Genomic DNA, 15364 nt, shown 5'->3' with positions numbered 1-15364 from the left:
GTGTGACAAGTGGGGGCTACTCTCCTGGTGCACAGGCTTCTCACTGTGGTGGCTTGTCTTCTGCAGATCACAGGCTGTAGGGTGCATGTGCTTCCGCAGCTTAGTTGTGGCACTAAGGCTCAGTAGTTGCAGTTCCCAGGCTCTAGAGCACAGCCTCAGTAGTCGTGGCACACAGGCCAAGTTGCTCCCAGGCCTATGGGATCTTCCCGGACCAGCGAGCGTACCCATGTCTCCTACACTGACAGGTGGATTCTTTACCACTAGGCCACCAGAGAAGCCTGAGACTGTCCTCTTTTAAACCACGAGTCTGTACTTCAGTTACAGCATCTAGTACAGATCCCTTAACTTTTCTCAAGCTCAGTGTCTGCTTCTTTACAATCCTAATTGCATGGATTTGTCGAGGTTACATGGGCAAACAGGAAAGGAGAAAAAGACTGAGCATTTATTGACTTTGCAGTAAGCTGCATATCTTTTGTACATTTTTTCTTTCATTTTATCCTTACAATGACCCCCTACAGTGGATAATATTGATCTCATACTACAGACATGGAAACTGAACACAAAGATGTTTAGTTAACTTATTCGCAGTCACACAGAGAAGGCTCCATATCTGACTACAAGCCTGTCATCTTGTGGTTGTAACATGTTGCGTTGTAATACACTCTATAAGGTGTCTGGATCTGTACCTGACACACGGTAGTTGCTAATCTCTTCAAAGATTTCAAAACTTCCCTTTTAGATATACATTTATGCTTTCCCCAGAAATGTCCGCGGGGGTTGCCTGTGGAGGAGTGATTTGGCTTCTGAATGGGTGGAAATGTAAGACTAACCCTCAAACTTTTATCCACAGCAGAGGCTCTACCCCTCCCCTCTCCTATCTACAGCTTGTCTTATCTGTATCTTTTGCAAAACTGGAACTGGGGCTATTGTGTCCCTTATAGAAATTCTATGGTAAGCATTGTGCTGTGTGCCTCTTACATAAGGAACCAGGACATACAATCTTCCTTAAATCCAGTACCAGGGAAAAGTTTGTATGTACAAGGCAGACCTATGTATTTTCTTCTGTAACTGAGAACTACAAAATCCATCACATTTTCCTCCTTCCTTTAGCTTCCAGCTAAAACCAATAGCTCAGGTCCTAGTGACATGTTCTTACAGTTGATTTTTACTTTCAACTGATCAATATTTTTTAATCTTTGTGCTATTTGATATTCAGTATAAACATTTTTTACCTCTTAGGAATGGTGCAAATGTGTTTGTTTATGTATGTATCTGGGATCATTTATAAGAAGGAATTGCCTGATTCTGTGTTTTGTGTATCCCAGGGGACAGTGTGTTGCACACAAAAGTGGGTACAAAATGGCAGGATGATAGAGTGAAGTGAATGTCTTGTTCTCTTATCCTCCCAGTTTAACTTTCCCTGGTTCCGTTTCATGAGGAGTGAAGGTGGGTCTTCTCTGGATTCTCAGAGCCCCACTGTAGAGCCATTTTTTCTGTGGTCATACAGTTGTAGTAACCTTTAGCTTAGGTTATCATCAGATGGCATAAGGATCTCGGAAAGTTATCTCTGGGGAAGTGATTTGAAAAGAATGAATGACTCTTCTCATATACCTACAGCTCCTGAGTTTAGTAAAATTGAACCTGTAGGGGGATGAGTGGGGCTGAGGAGAGAAAAGCATTGCCCACTGCCTGCTGGTTGCTGCTCAGTTCCTGCCCTTTCTTCACCACGACCCATGCATATTCTCTGGATCCCAGGCGTATGCGCTCAGTTGTGTCCGACTCTTTGCAGTCACATGGACTATAGCCCATCAGGCTCCTCTGTCCATGGAATTCTTCAGGCAAGAATACTGGAGTGGGTTGCCGTTTCCTACTCCAGGGGATCTTCCTGACCCAGGGATCGAATCTGCATCTCTTGCGCCTCCTACATTGGCAGATGGCGTCCCAGGTGGTGCAGAGGTAATGAATCCCTCTCTGGATCCTGGGCTGCACTTATGGAGAACTCTGGATTGACTGAGGCAATATGAAGTCCACCAAGACCCTTGGATGGAGCAAATTGGCCCCTAGTTTCAAAGGAAAAGCAGCCATTCTCAAAAGAAAACATTTATTCCATCTTTTCCAGATTTCACAGCCCTCCATGGGGCACTTGACATATCCCTTTATAAAAATTTGCAAAATAAATGCATCAGTGAGTCAGGAGGCAGAGAACCCACTCATTGCACATCCAGAAAGCACTGCTATCAGTGCATTTCAGAACCTGGACATCCATCATATTGTAGGATCAATCCATCCTATTGTGTATCATTCCAGGAATGTACAATGCTCCTTTTTTCCTTCTTATCCACTCAAGACCAGAAAGCCAGGTGAATATTACCCAATAGTAATATAACTTCACCTAGGAGCACTTTGGGGATCTTCATCACTCAATGTTTAGCATCTGGTGAGATGTCAAGAAACCAGCATCCAAAAATTGGCTTCTTTTATGCTCACTAAAACACAAAGCTTCCTTGGGTTTGGGCATCATCCTGAATTCTCCAGCTTGCGCCCAGATAACATTTATCTTACAGAAGACAAAACAGGTAAATATGTCAGCGTGCGCACCAGTGGAAGAAATAAGGTTTCTGTTAATGACTCCACCAGGACAGCAGTGAATTTTGGACTGTCTGATGAAAAGGTAATAGTTGATGTAGAAATGGAGTGGAAGTGATGCTCCAACTTACTACAGGAGAGAATAGAGGGTGGCGAGGGAGAAATGGTGGATGCTGGTCTGACCGTTCTTCTTCCTTTCTTGAGATGTAAATGTCCAGGTCCACTGCCTGTATTTCTTATTGGAGTATAGTTGATTTACAGCGTTATGTTAGTTTTAAGTGCACAGTGAAGTGAGTCAGTTATACATATATCCACTTGGGTTATTTTTAGAGTCTTTTTCCATATAAACTGTTACAGAGTACTGAGTAGAATTCTCTGTGCTACACTGCATATTTTATTAGCTATCTATTTTGTATATAGTAATGTATACATATCAACCCCAATCTCCCAATTTATCTCTCCCCACCCCAATCCCCTGGTAACCATAGTTCGTTTTCTACATCCGTGACTCTACTTCTGTTTTGTAAACAAGTTCATTAGTACCCTTTTTCTTAAGATTCCACTTATGAGTGACATCATGTATCTGTCTTTCTCTGTCTGACTTAGTTCGCTCAGTGTGACAATCTCTAGGAATGGGGAAATGTCTGCAAGTGAAGCAACCAACAAGGGATTAATCTCCAAAATATACAAACAGCTTATTCAGCTCAATATCAAAAGAATGAATAATCCAATCAAAAGATGAGTGGAATATCTCAATGACATCCCAAAGAAGACAAACAAATGGCCAAAAGGCAAATGAAAAGATGTTCAACATCACAGTTATTAGGGAAAAGCAAGTCAAAGTTTCAGTGAGGTATCACCTCACACCAGAGTAGCCATCGTCAAAAAATCCACAAACAATAAATACTGAAAAGGGTGTGAAAAAAAGGGAACCCTCCTACACTATTGATGGGAATGTAAATTGGTACTGTCACTAGGGAAAACAGTATGGAGATTCCTTAAAAAAACTAAAATTAGAACTACCATATGACCTAGTGATCCCACTACTGGGCATATTCCCATAGAAAGCTATAATTCAAAAAGATACATGCACCCCACTGTTCATAGTCACATATTTTACAATGTCCAGGGCATGGAAGCAACTTAAATATCCATTGCCAGATAAATGGATAAAGATATAGTACATATATACAATGGAATATTACTCGGCCATAAAAAGAACAAAATGATGCCGTTTGCCACAGCGTGGATGGTCTATTACCTTTATTTTTTTTTTTTTCCCAGCTGATTTATTTATTTATTTATTTATTTATTTTTTTATTTTTAGTTTTTTATTTTTTACATTTTAAAATCTTTAATTCTTACATGCATTCCCAAACATGAACCCCCCTCCCACCTCCCTCCCCATAACATCTTTCTGGGTCATCCCCATGCACCAGCCCCAAGCATGCTGCATCCTGCGTCAGACATAGACTGGCGATTCAATTCACATGATAGTATACATGTTAGAATGGCATTCTCCCAAATCATCCCACCCTCTCCCTCTCCCTCTGAGTCCAAAAGTCCGTTATACACATCTGTGTCTCTTTCCCTGTCTTGCATACAGGGTCGTCATTGCCATCTTCCTAAATTCCATATATATGTGTTAGTATACTGTATTGGTGTTTTTCTTTCTGGCTTACTTCACTCTGTATAATCGGCTCCAGGTTCATCCATCTCATCAGAACTGATTCAAATGAATTCTTTTTTACAGCTGAGTAATACTCCATTGTGTATATGTACCACAGCTTTCTTATCCATTCATCTGCTGATGGACATCTAGGTTGTTTCCATGTCCTGGCTATTATAAACAGTGCTGCGATGAACATTGGGGTACATGTGTCTCTTTCAATTCTGGTTTCCTCGGTGTGTATGCCCAGAAGTGGGATTGCTGGGTCATAAGGTAGTTCTATTTGCAATTTTTTAAGGAATCTCCACACTGTTCTCCATAGTGGCTGTACTAGTTTGCATTCCCACCAACAGTGTAGGAGGGTTCCCTTTTCTCCACACCTTCTCCAGCATTTATTGCTTGCAGATTTTTGGATCGCAGCCATTCTGACTGGTGTGAAGTGGTACCTCATTGTGGTTTTGATTTGCATTTCTCTAATAATGAGTGATGTTGAGCATCTTTTCATGTGTTTGTTAGCCATCCGTATGTCTTCTTTGGAGAAATGTCTATTTAGTTCTTTGGCCCATTTTTTGATAGGGTCGTTTATTTTTCTGGAGTTGAGCTGCAGAAGTTGCTTGTATATTTTTGAGATTAGTTGTTTGTCAGTTGCTTCATTAGCTATTATTTTCTCCCATTCAGAAAGCTGTCTTTTCACCTTGCTTATATTTTCCTTTGTTGTGCGGAAGCTTTTAATTTTAATTAGATCCCATTTGTTTATTTTTGCTTTTATTTCCAGCATTCTGGGAGGTGGATCATAGAGGATCCTGCTGTGATTTATGTCTGCGAGTGTTTTGCCTATGTTCTCCTCTAGGAGTTTTATAGTTTCTGATCTTACATTTAGATCTTTAATCCATTTTGAGTTTATTTTTGTGTGCGGTGTTACAAAGTGATCTAGTTTCATTCTTTTACAAGTGGTTGACCAGTTTTCCCAGCACCACTTGTTAAAGAGATTGTCTTTACTCCATTGTATATTCTTGCCTCCTTTGTCAAAGATAAGGTGTCCATATGTGTGTGGATTTATCTCTGGGCTTTCTATTTTGTTCCATTGATCTATATGTCTGTCTTTGTGCCAGTACCATACTGTCTTGATGACTGTGGCTTTGTAGTAGAGCCTGAAGTCAGGCAAGTTGATTCCTCCAGTTCCATTCTTCTTTCTCAAGATTGCTTTGGCTATTCGAGGTTTTTTGTATTTCCATACAAATCTTGAAATTATTTGTTCTAGTTCTGTGAAAAATGTGGCTGGTAGCTTGATAGGGATTGCATTGAATTTGTAAATTGCTTTGGGTAGTATACTCATTTTCACTATATTGATTCTTCCAATCCATGAACATGGTATATTTCTCCATCTATTAGTGTCCTCTTTGATTTCTTTCATCAGTGTTTTATAGTTTTCTATATATAGGTCTTTAGTTTCTTTAGGTAGATATATTCCTAAGTATTTTATTCTTTTCGTTGCAATGGTGAATGGAATTGTTTCCTTAATTTCTTTTTCTACTTTCTCATTATTAGTGTATAGGAATGCAAGGGATTTCTGTGTGTTGATTTTATATCCTGCAACTTTACTATATTCATTGATGAGCTCTAGTAATTTTCTGGTGGAGTCTTTAGGGTTTTCCATGTAGAGGATCATGTCATCTGCAAACAGTGAGAGTTTTACTTCTTCTTTTCCAATGTGGATTCCTTTTATTTCTTTTTCTGCTCTGATTGCTGTGGCCAAAACTTCCAGAACTATGTTGTGGTCTATTACCTTTAAACTTATCTATATGCATAAATTAAGCCACAGCCTTGAGTTGGACTTTACTACTTATTAAAGCACAAAGGATGTTGCTGAAGTTGGAAAGGATGGCAGAGCCCCTGATACTTTTGTCAATAGAGAAATTTAAGAAGCAGCAGCATGACTTTGGAGTGATGCCTGGGTTTAAATCCCAGCTCTTCACTTGCTTGGTTTTTTTGACACCCGGCAAATTACTTAACCTCCCAGATACTTGGTTTCCTCAGATAAAATGAAGATGATATAAGACTTTTAGGAAATTTAAATGAGATGAAGGATGCGAAGTTCTTGACACACACTAAATGCAAAATAAATATCTCTTCCCTACTTTTATTGTCTATGAAGTCAACTATCATAGAGACCAAGTGCAGAGTTCCGGGCATCTCCCTCGAGACCATGAGATTAGCTCCATCCTGAGAGGAAACAGAGCCCAGGTTCCATGCTGAATAAGGAAGAAGGTTTCAAAGTGACATCCTGGGAAATATGAATGAGTTTTTCCTCTGTGTAGGAGGAGGGCAGCCTTTGTAGGTCTTCACCAAAGCCTATGAAGTTTCTTTCGATCATCAGCTGTACAAATATCCCCCATCTGAACCCTGCCCAGCCCTCCCTACAGACTCCTGAGTCAGCTCAGCCACTGTGAATATCCTTTCAGAAGAATGGCTCTTTCCTTGTCCTGGCATCGCTTTCTTCTCCCGATACAGCCTTTACATATGTAGCCTTTCAGAACTGCAGTTGGGGGTGAATTTGGCTCAGAGTAGCCTATAGAGTAGGGTTTCTAGGTGGTGCAGTGATAAAGAATTTGTCTGCCAATGCAGGAGATGCAAGAGATGGGGATTCAACCCCTGGGTTGGGAAGATCCCTTGGAGTAGGAAATGGCAACCCAATCCAGTATTCTTGCCTGGGAAGTTCCATGGACAGAGGGGCCTGGCGGGCTACAGCCCAGGTCACAAAAACTTGGACATGACTGATCATGCACACACATATACACACACACATACACAGCCATATAATATATCACTGGTTAGGGAGCAATTTCATAGGAGGAAATCATACCCCCTCTTCCCTTGTTGTAAATTTTCCCTTTGAAAATTTTGAATAAGCAAAGGAATTCACCTTCTTAAGAGATAAAGTGATACAGAAAGTAGATGAATGGAATAAAATTCTTTCCTGATTCCTTAGCACTTCTGACTCATCAGGACAATTTGATGACAGGGCACCTGCCTCCCTACTAGGATGAGCTCCAGGGTATTGGTTCATCTATCAAAACACAGCCCACTGTGACTTGGACTTTTCCAACCACAGTGCGATATGTAGAGGATTCAAGAAGTAGCTGTAGGACACCACAGTTTTGATGTGTTTGAATCTTCTCTGTTTCCGCATGCCTGAGTATTTGTGTGTACGTTACAACACCAAACTCTGCGGTGCCTGGGGCGATGGAAGTGCTGCGTGGCAGTGTTTCCACTTGTCTGCATGACTCATCGGAAGAAATAAAAGCCTGCAGTAACACATCCTTAGGTTCATTTGAAGATGTGTGGCATGTGATTAAGTGGCTTTTTCCTTCATCTTAAAAATGCTACGCTTGAAATGGCCTTTCAAAGCCCTCTGGGACCTTCCAATGGTCCTGAGCCTATAAGTCAGGGATTTTTCTTGAGACTTACAGAAGCCACAAGGCTTCCCAGCCTGTCCCAATAGGTGGTCTCTAGGATTACTCAGAGTTCCTAATATCTGGCAAAGCAGTTAAAGCGATTTAGAAAAAACTCTCCATGTCATATTTGCCTCTCCTTTCTACAGCATCACATTCCTGTTGGTTGTGCCAAAAGCATCCAGAACATTTTAAATGTATTTGAAAGTGCCTGTTTAGAGCATGGTCTTTCAATAGCGATTTACTGATTTTTCAGTAACTTGGTTTTCAAGTCACTTTCCTGGACTCAGTCCTCAATGCTATGATTCTCTGTACTGTTGTTTTTACCTAATAGTATAAAGGACATAATATCCAAACAATATGCTAGTAAGCTTATCTTCTGTTAACCTAGTAATGGAAGTGTCTGGAGTTATACGAGCAATAGAAATACCATTTATTGTAGGTTGCACTGTGTCAGGCTCTTCCAGTTACTCTCATGGAATAATTAATTCAAAACTCACAGTAACCCCAGGACATTTTTATTTTCATTAGATGGATGAGGAACCTGTGTCCGCAAAGGTAAGCCCAAGCTCACACAGTAAGTAGCAGCACCGGGACTCAAGCCCAGGGAGCCTGCTTCTAGAAACACCCTTTACTGCTATGTGCAACTGCCTCTGGAGAGATACACAGGACAAAAGTCATTGTCTTGTCAAAATCATGGGAATAATAATTTTCTGTGCTCAGTCACTCAGTCATGTCTGATTCTTTGCAACCCCATGGACTGTAACCGACCAAGCTCCACTGTCCATGGGATTATCCCAGCAAGAATACTGGAGTGAGTTGCCATTTCCTTCTCTAGGGAATAATAACCATACTTTAAAAACCTCTTGACAGCATCACTGTGAGCATTACTGTCCCCATTTTGTGGACATAGAAGCTGATTTTTTAATGAAATCACAGCAGATAAAGACTGGGTGTTTGAACTCAGCCCTTTCTGTGGCTCCGAGACTGCTCTCACCCCTACCCGACCCCCTTGCCACCTCATTACAGGCAATTGGGAAAACAAGCATATTGTTTAAATGTGGAGGTAGGACCCTTCAGAATCATCCGGAGTCATTAAAACCCTCCTCAGGTAGAGATTGCTTCTTCCAGATGGGAACAGTTTTATGAAACAGAATGTACAAAAGCAGTCTCACAATTCCATCATTTTCTAGTTTCAAATCTTTACTCATGTTTTAGAGCTGATGTACTTTATCAAATGACCTTTTACAACATGAATGTTATGTGAAATGGACTCTTATTCAAATAGACTTCTCATTACATTGCCCTAAGCACTTGCTAAGCACATACTTCATATCCAGTGATTAACCACAGTCTCCCTTCAGTTTCTGAATAACATTGATCCCAAGTCTATATTCTCTCTATGTTTTAAATATAGGCTCAGACTACGATTTCAGCTTGCCTACAGATGCTCTTAACAAGTATTCCAATGGCAACTGCTACTAGGCTCGCAGTCTCTTAGAATAAGGGAGATAAAAGACAATGTTCTTCACCACAAGGGCACAGTTGCTCATCCTGTTGGTGGTTTTCAACCGGGGGAGCACACTGGACAGATACTCTCCCAGCCATCCTTCCTCGGGAAGGCCCCTGGCGCTGTGGTGTCAGTAAAGCTTGGAAGCTTGGTTTCTGATGGCATCAAAGCACTGCTGTATGAAGGACATCCACCACGAAGGCTGCTCGTCCTCTCTTACTGGCTGAGTCTCAGACTGGCACCAAAGCCAGGAGCAAATGCTGAGAGGGTGGGATGAGAGGGCGCCGGAGTCGCAAGTCAACACGGTCAGTTTTGTCCTAGTTAATGTGGATCTCGGAAAGGTGAGATCTGTTAGTATCTTTGTTTTCTCAGCTGTGTCAGGCCTTAGTTGCAGCACATGGGATCTTTTCATTGCAGTATATGGGCTCTCTCTAATGTGGCATGCGGGCTTAGTTGCTCCTCAGCACGTGGGATCTTAGTTCACTGACCAAGGATTGAACCCACGTCCCCTGCACTGAAAGGCAGATTCTTAACCCCTGGGCCACCAGGGAAGTCCTTTCATTTGTATCTTTATCCAGCAAGGATATGGATACTTTTGAAGTTAGTTGTCTAACTCAGCATTTCAATTAATTCCTGGTTTTCACAAATCCATAGAAATCTCTTAGGATTTATTCAAATGACTGCAGTGATATTTTCCAGAAGTTAAACTAATTGAAAAAGAAACAGTTGAAGCAGGAAAGATTGGTTTTTAATGGAAAAACAAGAGCTCTTAAGAATGAGACAATTATGGCCAGGTTTGCTGAGTTTTAATACCATAGGTTCCTTTCATAACAGTTAATATGACAAGGAAGGAAAGATTCTGGGACCCTGGGGTATCTACACTCCATAAAAGGAGCTGAGAGGTCTCAGTCTTGTCAAATGGAGACAGGAAATGTATCAAACCTATCTACTCATCAATTTTGCCAAGATTTTTTTAATAGTGTTGATTGTAGGTCCTACAGGCTTCCCAGGTGGCCCAAGTGGTTAAAAAAAAAAAAAAAAAAAACCCACCTGCCAATGCAGGAGACATAAGAGACGCAATTTGATCCCTGGGTCAGGAAGATCCCCTGGAGGATGACACAGACCCCACCCCAGTATTCTTGTCCAGAGAGTTCCATGGACAGAGGAGACCTGGTGGGCTGCAGTCCATAGGGTCACAAAGAGTCAGACACAACTCTAGTAACTTAGCATACACGTAAGTCTTACAGTGAGGAAATTATTCTTCATTCTCAGTGATGCAACAAGGTGTAAAGTTACAAAAACAGAGTCTGAGGCCATCCCAGGCTAATTTGCCAGTGTGCATCGAATGTTTCAGATGCTCTTGCGCTGTTACTGTGCTGGTGGTCCAGGTTCTTTATTCCCTGACCACCCCTCCTCAAGCCCAGCCTCTCCAAACTCTAGCCATTCTGCAAATATGTCATATACTCCTTTTGCACAAGCTGTTCCTTCTGTCTGGAATGCTCATTTCTTTCTCATTTATCTAGTGAACCTTTCTTTCTTCATTTTAAACTTGTTCCACACTCCCAGGCTGACTTAGCATCTTCTGCCTCTAAAGACATCTCATCGTGTACACCTTCACTCAAACAGTTACACTGAACTGTAGTTCTTTATTTGAACTATGAATTTCTTCAGGACTGGAACTGGGTCCTCTGTCTTTGATCCCCAGCCCCAGGTACAATAGCTGCCTCATTACTGTTTGTGGAAGGGTGGGAGGGAATAGAGTGTAGTTTTGTGAATTACCCAAAATAATCAGAAGTGGGTACCTAATTTTTCACTAAGGAGAATGTAGTAGTTTCACTATTTTAAAATCCACCACTTGGTTTGGAATCTATTACTAGAATAGCAATAACCACTGATACCATTAAAGAGTTCTAAACAGATTAGGAATATTACATAGCGTAGATGTATGTACAAGATTTATGAACAACTCATATACTCATCATAAAGGGATTTTTTAATTACCTTTTCATGGTGTTTTATTGTCATTAAAATCTATTTTATGATGAATAGTCCATTATAAAATCAAATATTTGCAGTGTGATAAATGGAAAAAACAAGTTACAAAACCTACAATATCCCAGTTTGAATATTAATATATATATATGAAAAAGTTAAAAATTTTTATTTTATATTTTTCCCTTATTTATAATTTTCTATATATACAGTTAATATTTATAATGAATGCGTACTGCTTCCATGATCAAGAAACAAGATATATACTTCTAAGTGTTTTGCTTGAAACCCTGTTCAAGGGTTTTTGACGAAAGCTTTTGCCCCTTCATTGCCCCCAGTTGAATTGAAAAGTTGGTAGGGGGATGGGCAGAGTGGTTCCAATAATTTACTTCTAAACCTTCCAGAATTAGATGGTATAACATAGAAAACTTAAGAGATGATTTTCTTACTACTTCAAGTTAGGTCAGGAAATGTTAAATCATCTTACAAAAGATAAGCAACAATAAAAGAAATGAGCAGTACAGCAAATAACAGACAATGGGTTTCCCTGCCTCAGTAAAGTAATAAAATTCTTTAGAACTAGCAAGTAAACTGTTCGTGACTAGACAGTCTTGCCCTACTCACTTGGACAGCTCCTTCATCCAGTGCTGAAGCAGCCATGTCTTTTTGGGGACAGGAAAGAGAGAAAGGTCTTTGAGCATCTATGAATACACAGACACACACACTCACTCTCTCTCTCTCAGAGCCATCCCTGGCAACTCAGTTTGCCCGTTAGACACCATGCCAGAATCTGAGCACACATCAAATGGGTTGAATTCTGGTTTGCTCTCGTTCCTGGCAGCCTGACCGTTTCCTCTGGGACTCATCTCATCGTGACTGTCCATTCGCAGAGCTTAGGAAACCACTTCTCATTGCTCACCTCTCGCAGGAAAGGCAAAGCCGCATTTAAATGCAGTGTGTCCAGACCTCTGTCCCTCCTCCCTGCCAGGGTGGCCTGTGAATGTCTCCCCAGAGTCCCACATGCCTTCCTCTTGTTCTTTGCTCACCAGGTCGCATACCCAGAGCCGTTGCCTCCATCAACCAGCACCTCCTGCAGTCAGACGACGTGGTAAGCTGTTGCCTGGACCTGGGGGCACCCAGCATCTCTTTCCGCATCAACGGGCAGCCTGTGCAGGGGATGTTTGAGAACTTCAACACGGATGGGCTCTTCTTCCCTGTGGTGAGCTTTTCAGCAGGTGTCAAGTAAGTTATGGCTGTGATTTTATGGAGAGTAGTTGTTCCCCCACCTCCCCATCATTCCTATGAGCTGGCGAGCATGGTAATCTCCTTCAGGGTTTCAGCACCGTAAGCCAAACTCCCCCAAGAAAGCAATGGTGAAAGGGGAGGAGCAATTAAGAGTCACATGTATATACTTTTTGAACACCTACTTCCTGCCAGGGTTTATATATAATGTCCTCTGATAAATAGTAAGATGAGTAAGATAAATCTTACATAGAAAATGACCTTCATAATTATAAGTATTTTATGCTCTTTATAAAAAGATTTAAAAGATACCACTATAAATAAGACAATAAATACCACCCATAATCCCAGTGTTTACTTATAATCTCTATTACTATTTTGCTGTATTTTTATCAAGATTTTATACTATAGATACATGTATTTTTTAATTAACATCACACTAGGAAGTTTTATGTCTTGATTATATTTCATTCAACAATAAGTAGTAAGTATTTTCCTGAATTATTAAGTATCTTCCTCAAAATGATTTTTATGGCCAATAATACCCTTTTATTTGGCCATCCCATAATATAACCATTACTTTGTGTTAGACTTTCATGCTGATTTCATTTTTATTGTCACAAATGAAATTATTGTCAACATCCTTGAGGATAACTCATTGTCTGCATTTCTGTTTAGTTCCTCCCAGAAGCAGATTAAAAGGTATAATATTTTTAAAGTCTAAACTTATAGTTGCTTGGCTGAAGAGACCTTCAGAAAGATTGTATGAACATTCAGAATTCATGATCAACAATTCTAAAATCTAAGAAGCTCTGAAAAGCATCCATTTGTTCTTTAACAGATTTCACTGCAAAATCTGACCTGAACTCCTTTTATGGCAAAAACCGTCATCAACAGAAATCAGACTGTTTTCAATTTTTCATGTATTCTATTTCTTGTGAATATTTACATTTAACTGCAAAAGTATCAGTGTGTTTAATTATGGAGTACAGCCCCTCACCTAGCTGGAGGTTCTGTCTAATATATACTACATCTTATCTTTGGTCTTTTTTATTTATTATTATTATTATTTGAATTGGCTGCTCCAGGTCTTATTTATGGCACATGGGGTCTTTGATCTTCACTGCAGTATGCAGAATCTTCTTAGCTGCAGCATGCGGGATCTTTAGCTTTGGCAGAACTTTTAGCTGTGGCATGTGAGATCTAGTTCCTGACCAAGGGTGGAACCTGGCCCCTGCACTGGGATCAGAGAGTATTAGCCACTGGACCACCTGGGAAATCCCTGTCTTTTTTAAAATCTAAAGTCCCAAGTCTGAAGAACAGCTGCAAAAATTTCAGAAAAAGGATTTGTGCCTGTGGTATCATTTAAAGTAACCCAACTGATTGGCTCCTCATTAACTTTTACTGTTATTGGTTATTTTTAATCTTTGCCAGTTTGAAGAAATTGTATCTTAAAGTTTTAGCTTCCTATTTCTTTGATTACTGATGTGGTTTAACATCTTTTATGCTTACTACTCTTACATACTATTTCAGCCCAGTATTTTTTTAAATTTTGTCTTCCCTGCCTTTCTGGTATTAATTTTATGAGCAATTTTTATATATTAAGGTTATTAAACTATTATTGCTTCCATATATTTTCCCAGTTTGTGATTTACCTTTTTAACACTGTTTTTTTTCCTATTTCTTTTTCCCTTTTACACAAGTAATGCAAGTCCAAAGAAAAGAAATACCAAGAACCCATAACTGTACCACCCAGAGATAATCATATGACTTTTTATTTATTCATCTCAATAATCTTACATTACACTGGGCTTGTACTATGCCTACTGTTGTCCTTCTATCATGTTCCTTGTTCTGTCTCTTTCCTTGTACCAGTTGGATGCTGTATTATTTTAGTCTGAGAATACATTGTAACATTTTTAAGGCAAGACTTCATTATAACGCTCTTGTTGCAAAATTTTCTTATCCATTCTTGATCCCTGCTTGCTAAAGAGCTCATAATTGAGTGGGAAACTAGAGTAAATATAGTTAAAATCATGTTGATTTCCATTAAAAAGGGGTCATGAAAAGAGGAGAGTTGTGGAGAGCATATGCTTAGAGTTGGGACCACAGAAAAATCCATCTGAGAACTTCTAGTTCCCTAGTGCTGGGACTTCCAGAGTAATGCCACTGTGACGGATCTTAGTGCCTCCCGAAGGTTGATAAACCAAGGCATATGCAAGTATTCCGCCCCCCAAAAGTGGATATAACTTTCAATTTCAGGTAAATAAACTATTCAGAAGTAAAGAGTTATCCTTTGAATGGAATAGTTAACCTTTGGAATCTGCCACAGATATGCAAACATGTATCGGATATCGGGCTTCCCGGGCGGTGCTACTGGTAGAGAACCTGCCTGCCAATGCAAGAGATATAAGAGATGCACGTTCAATCCTTGGGTCACGAAGATCCCCTGGAGGAGGGCATGGCGATCCACTCCAGTATTCTTGCCTGGGGAATCCCATGGACAGAGGAGCCTGGTGGGCTGCAGTCCATAGCGTTGCAAAAGAAATGGAAACGATAGAAGCAACTTAGCACACATGCACGCGTGCATAGTAGGCAGTACAGTTGCACCTTGTTTTATTGCACTTCACTTTATTGCAGTTTTTACAAATTGTAGGTTTGTGGCAACCCTGCATCAAGCAAGTCTATTTTTCCAACAGCGTTATTTTTTAATTAATGTATGTACATAGTTTTTCAAGACAGAATGCTGTTGTGCATAAAAGACTGCAGTATAGTGTAAATGTAACTTTTATATGTACTTGGAAGCCAAAGTATTTGTGTGACTCACCTTATTGTAATACTTGATTTTGTGATGTCTAGAACCAAACTCATAATATCTCCAAGGTACGCCTGTAATGTATGTTTGCAAACACA

At 40.2% G+C, this 15364-nt stretch overlaps 1 protein-coding gene across 9 annotated transcripts in view; it reads left to right on the top strand.

Annotated features, from left to right (window-relative positions):
• Nucleotides 1-15364, top strand: part of RYR3 (ryanodine receptor 3) — a 575944-nt gene that overhangs the window by 317968 nt on the left and 242612 nt on the right. For all 9 annotated transcript variants that reach the window (XM_069595972.1, XM_069595974.1, XM_069595971.1 and 6 more), the window contains exon 19: nucleotides 12259-12451. In XM_069595972.1, coding sequence (XP_069452073.1) covers nucleotides 12259-12451 — 193 coding nt within the window. The remainder of the gene's footprint in view (nucleotides 1-12258; nucleotides 12452-15364) is intronic.

Source organism: Ovis canadensis, chromosome 7 (genome assembly GCF_042477335.2).
Source record: "Ovis canadensis isolate MfBH-ARS-UI-01 breed Bighorn chromosome 7, ARS-UI_OviCan_v2, whole genome shotgun sequence".
Taxonomy (NCBI): Eukaryota; Metazoa; Chordata; class Mammalia; order Artiodactyla; family Bovidae; genus Ovis; species Ovis canadensis.
This window is presented reverse-complemented; position numbering and strand designations above follow the sequence as displayed.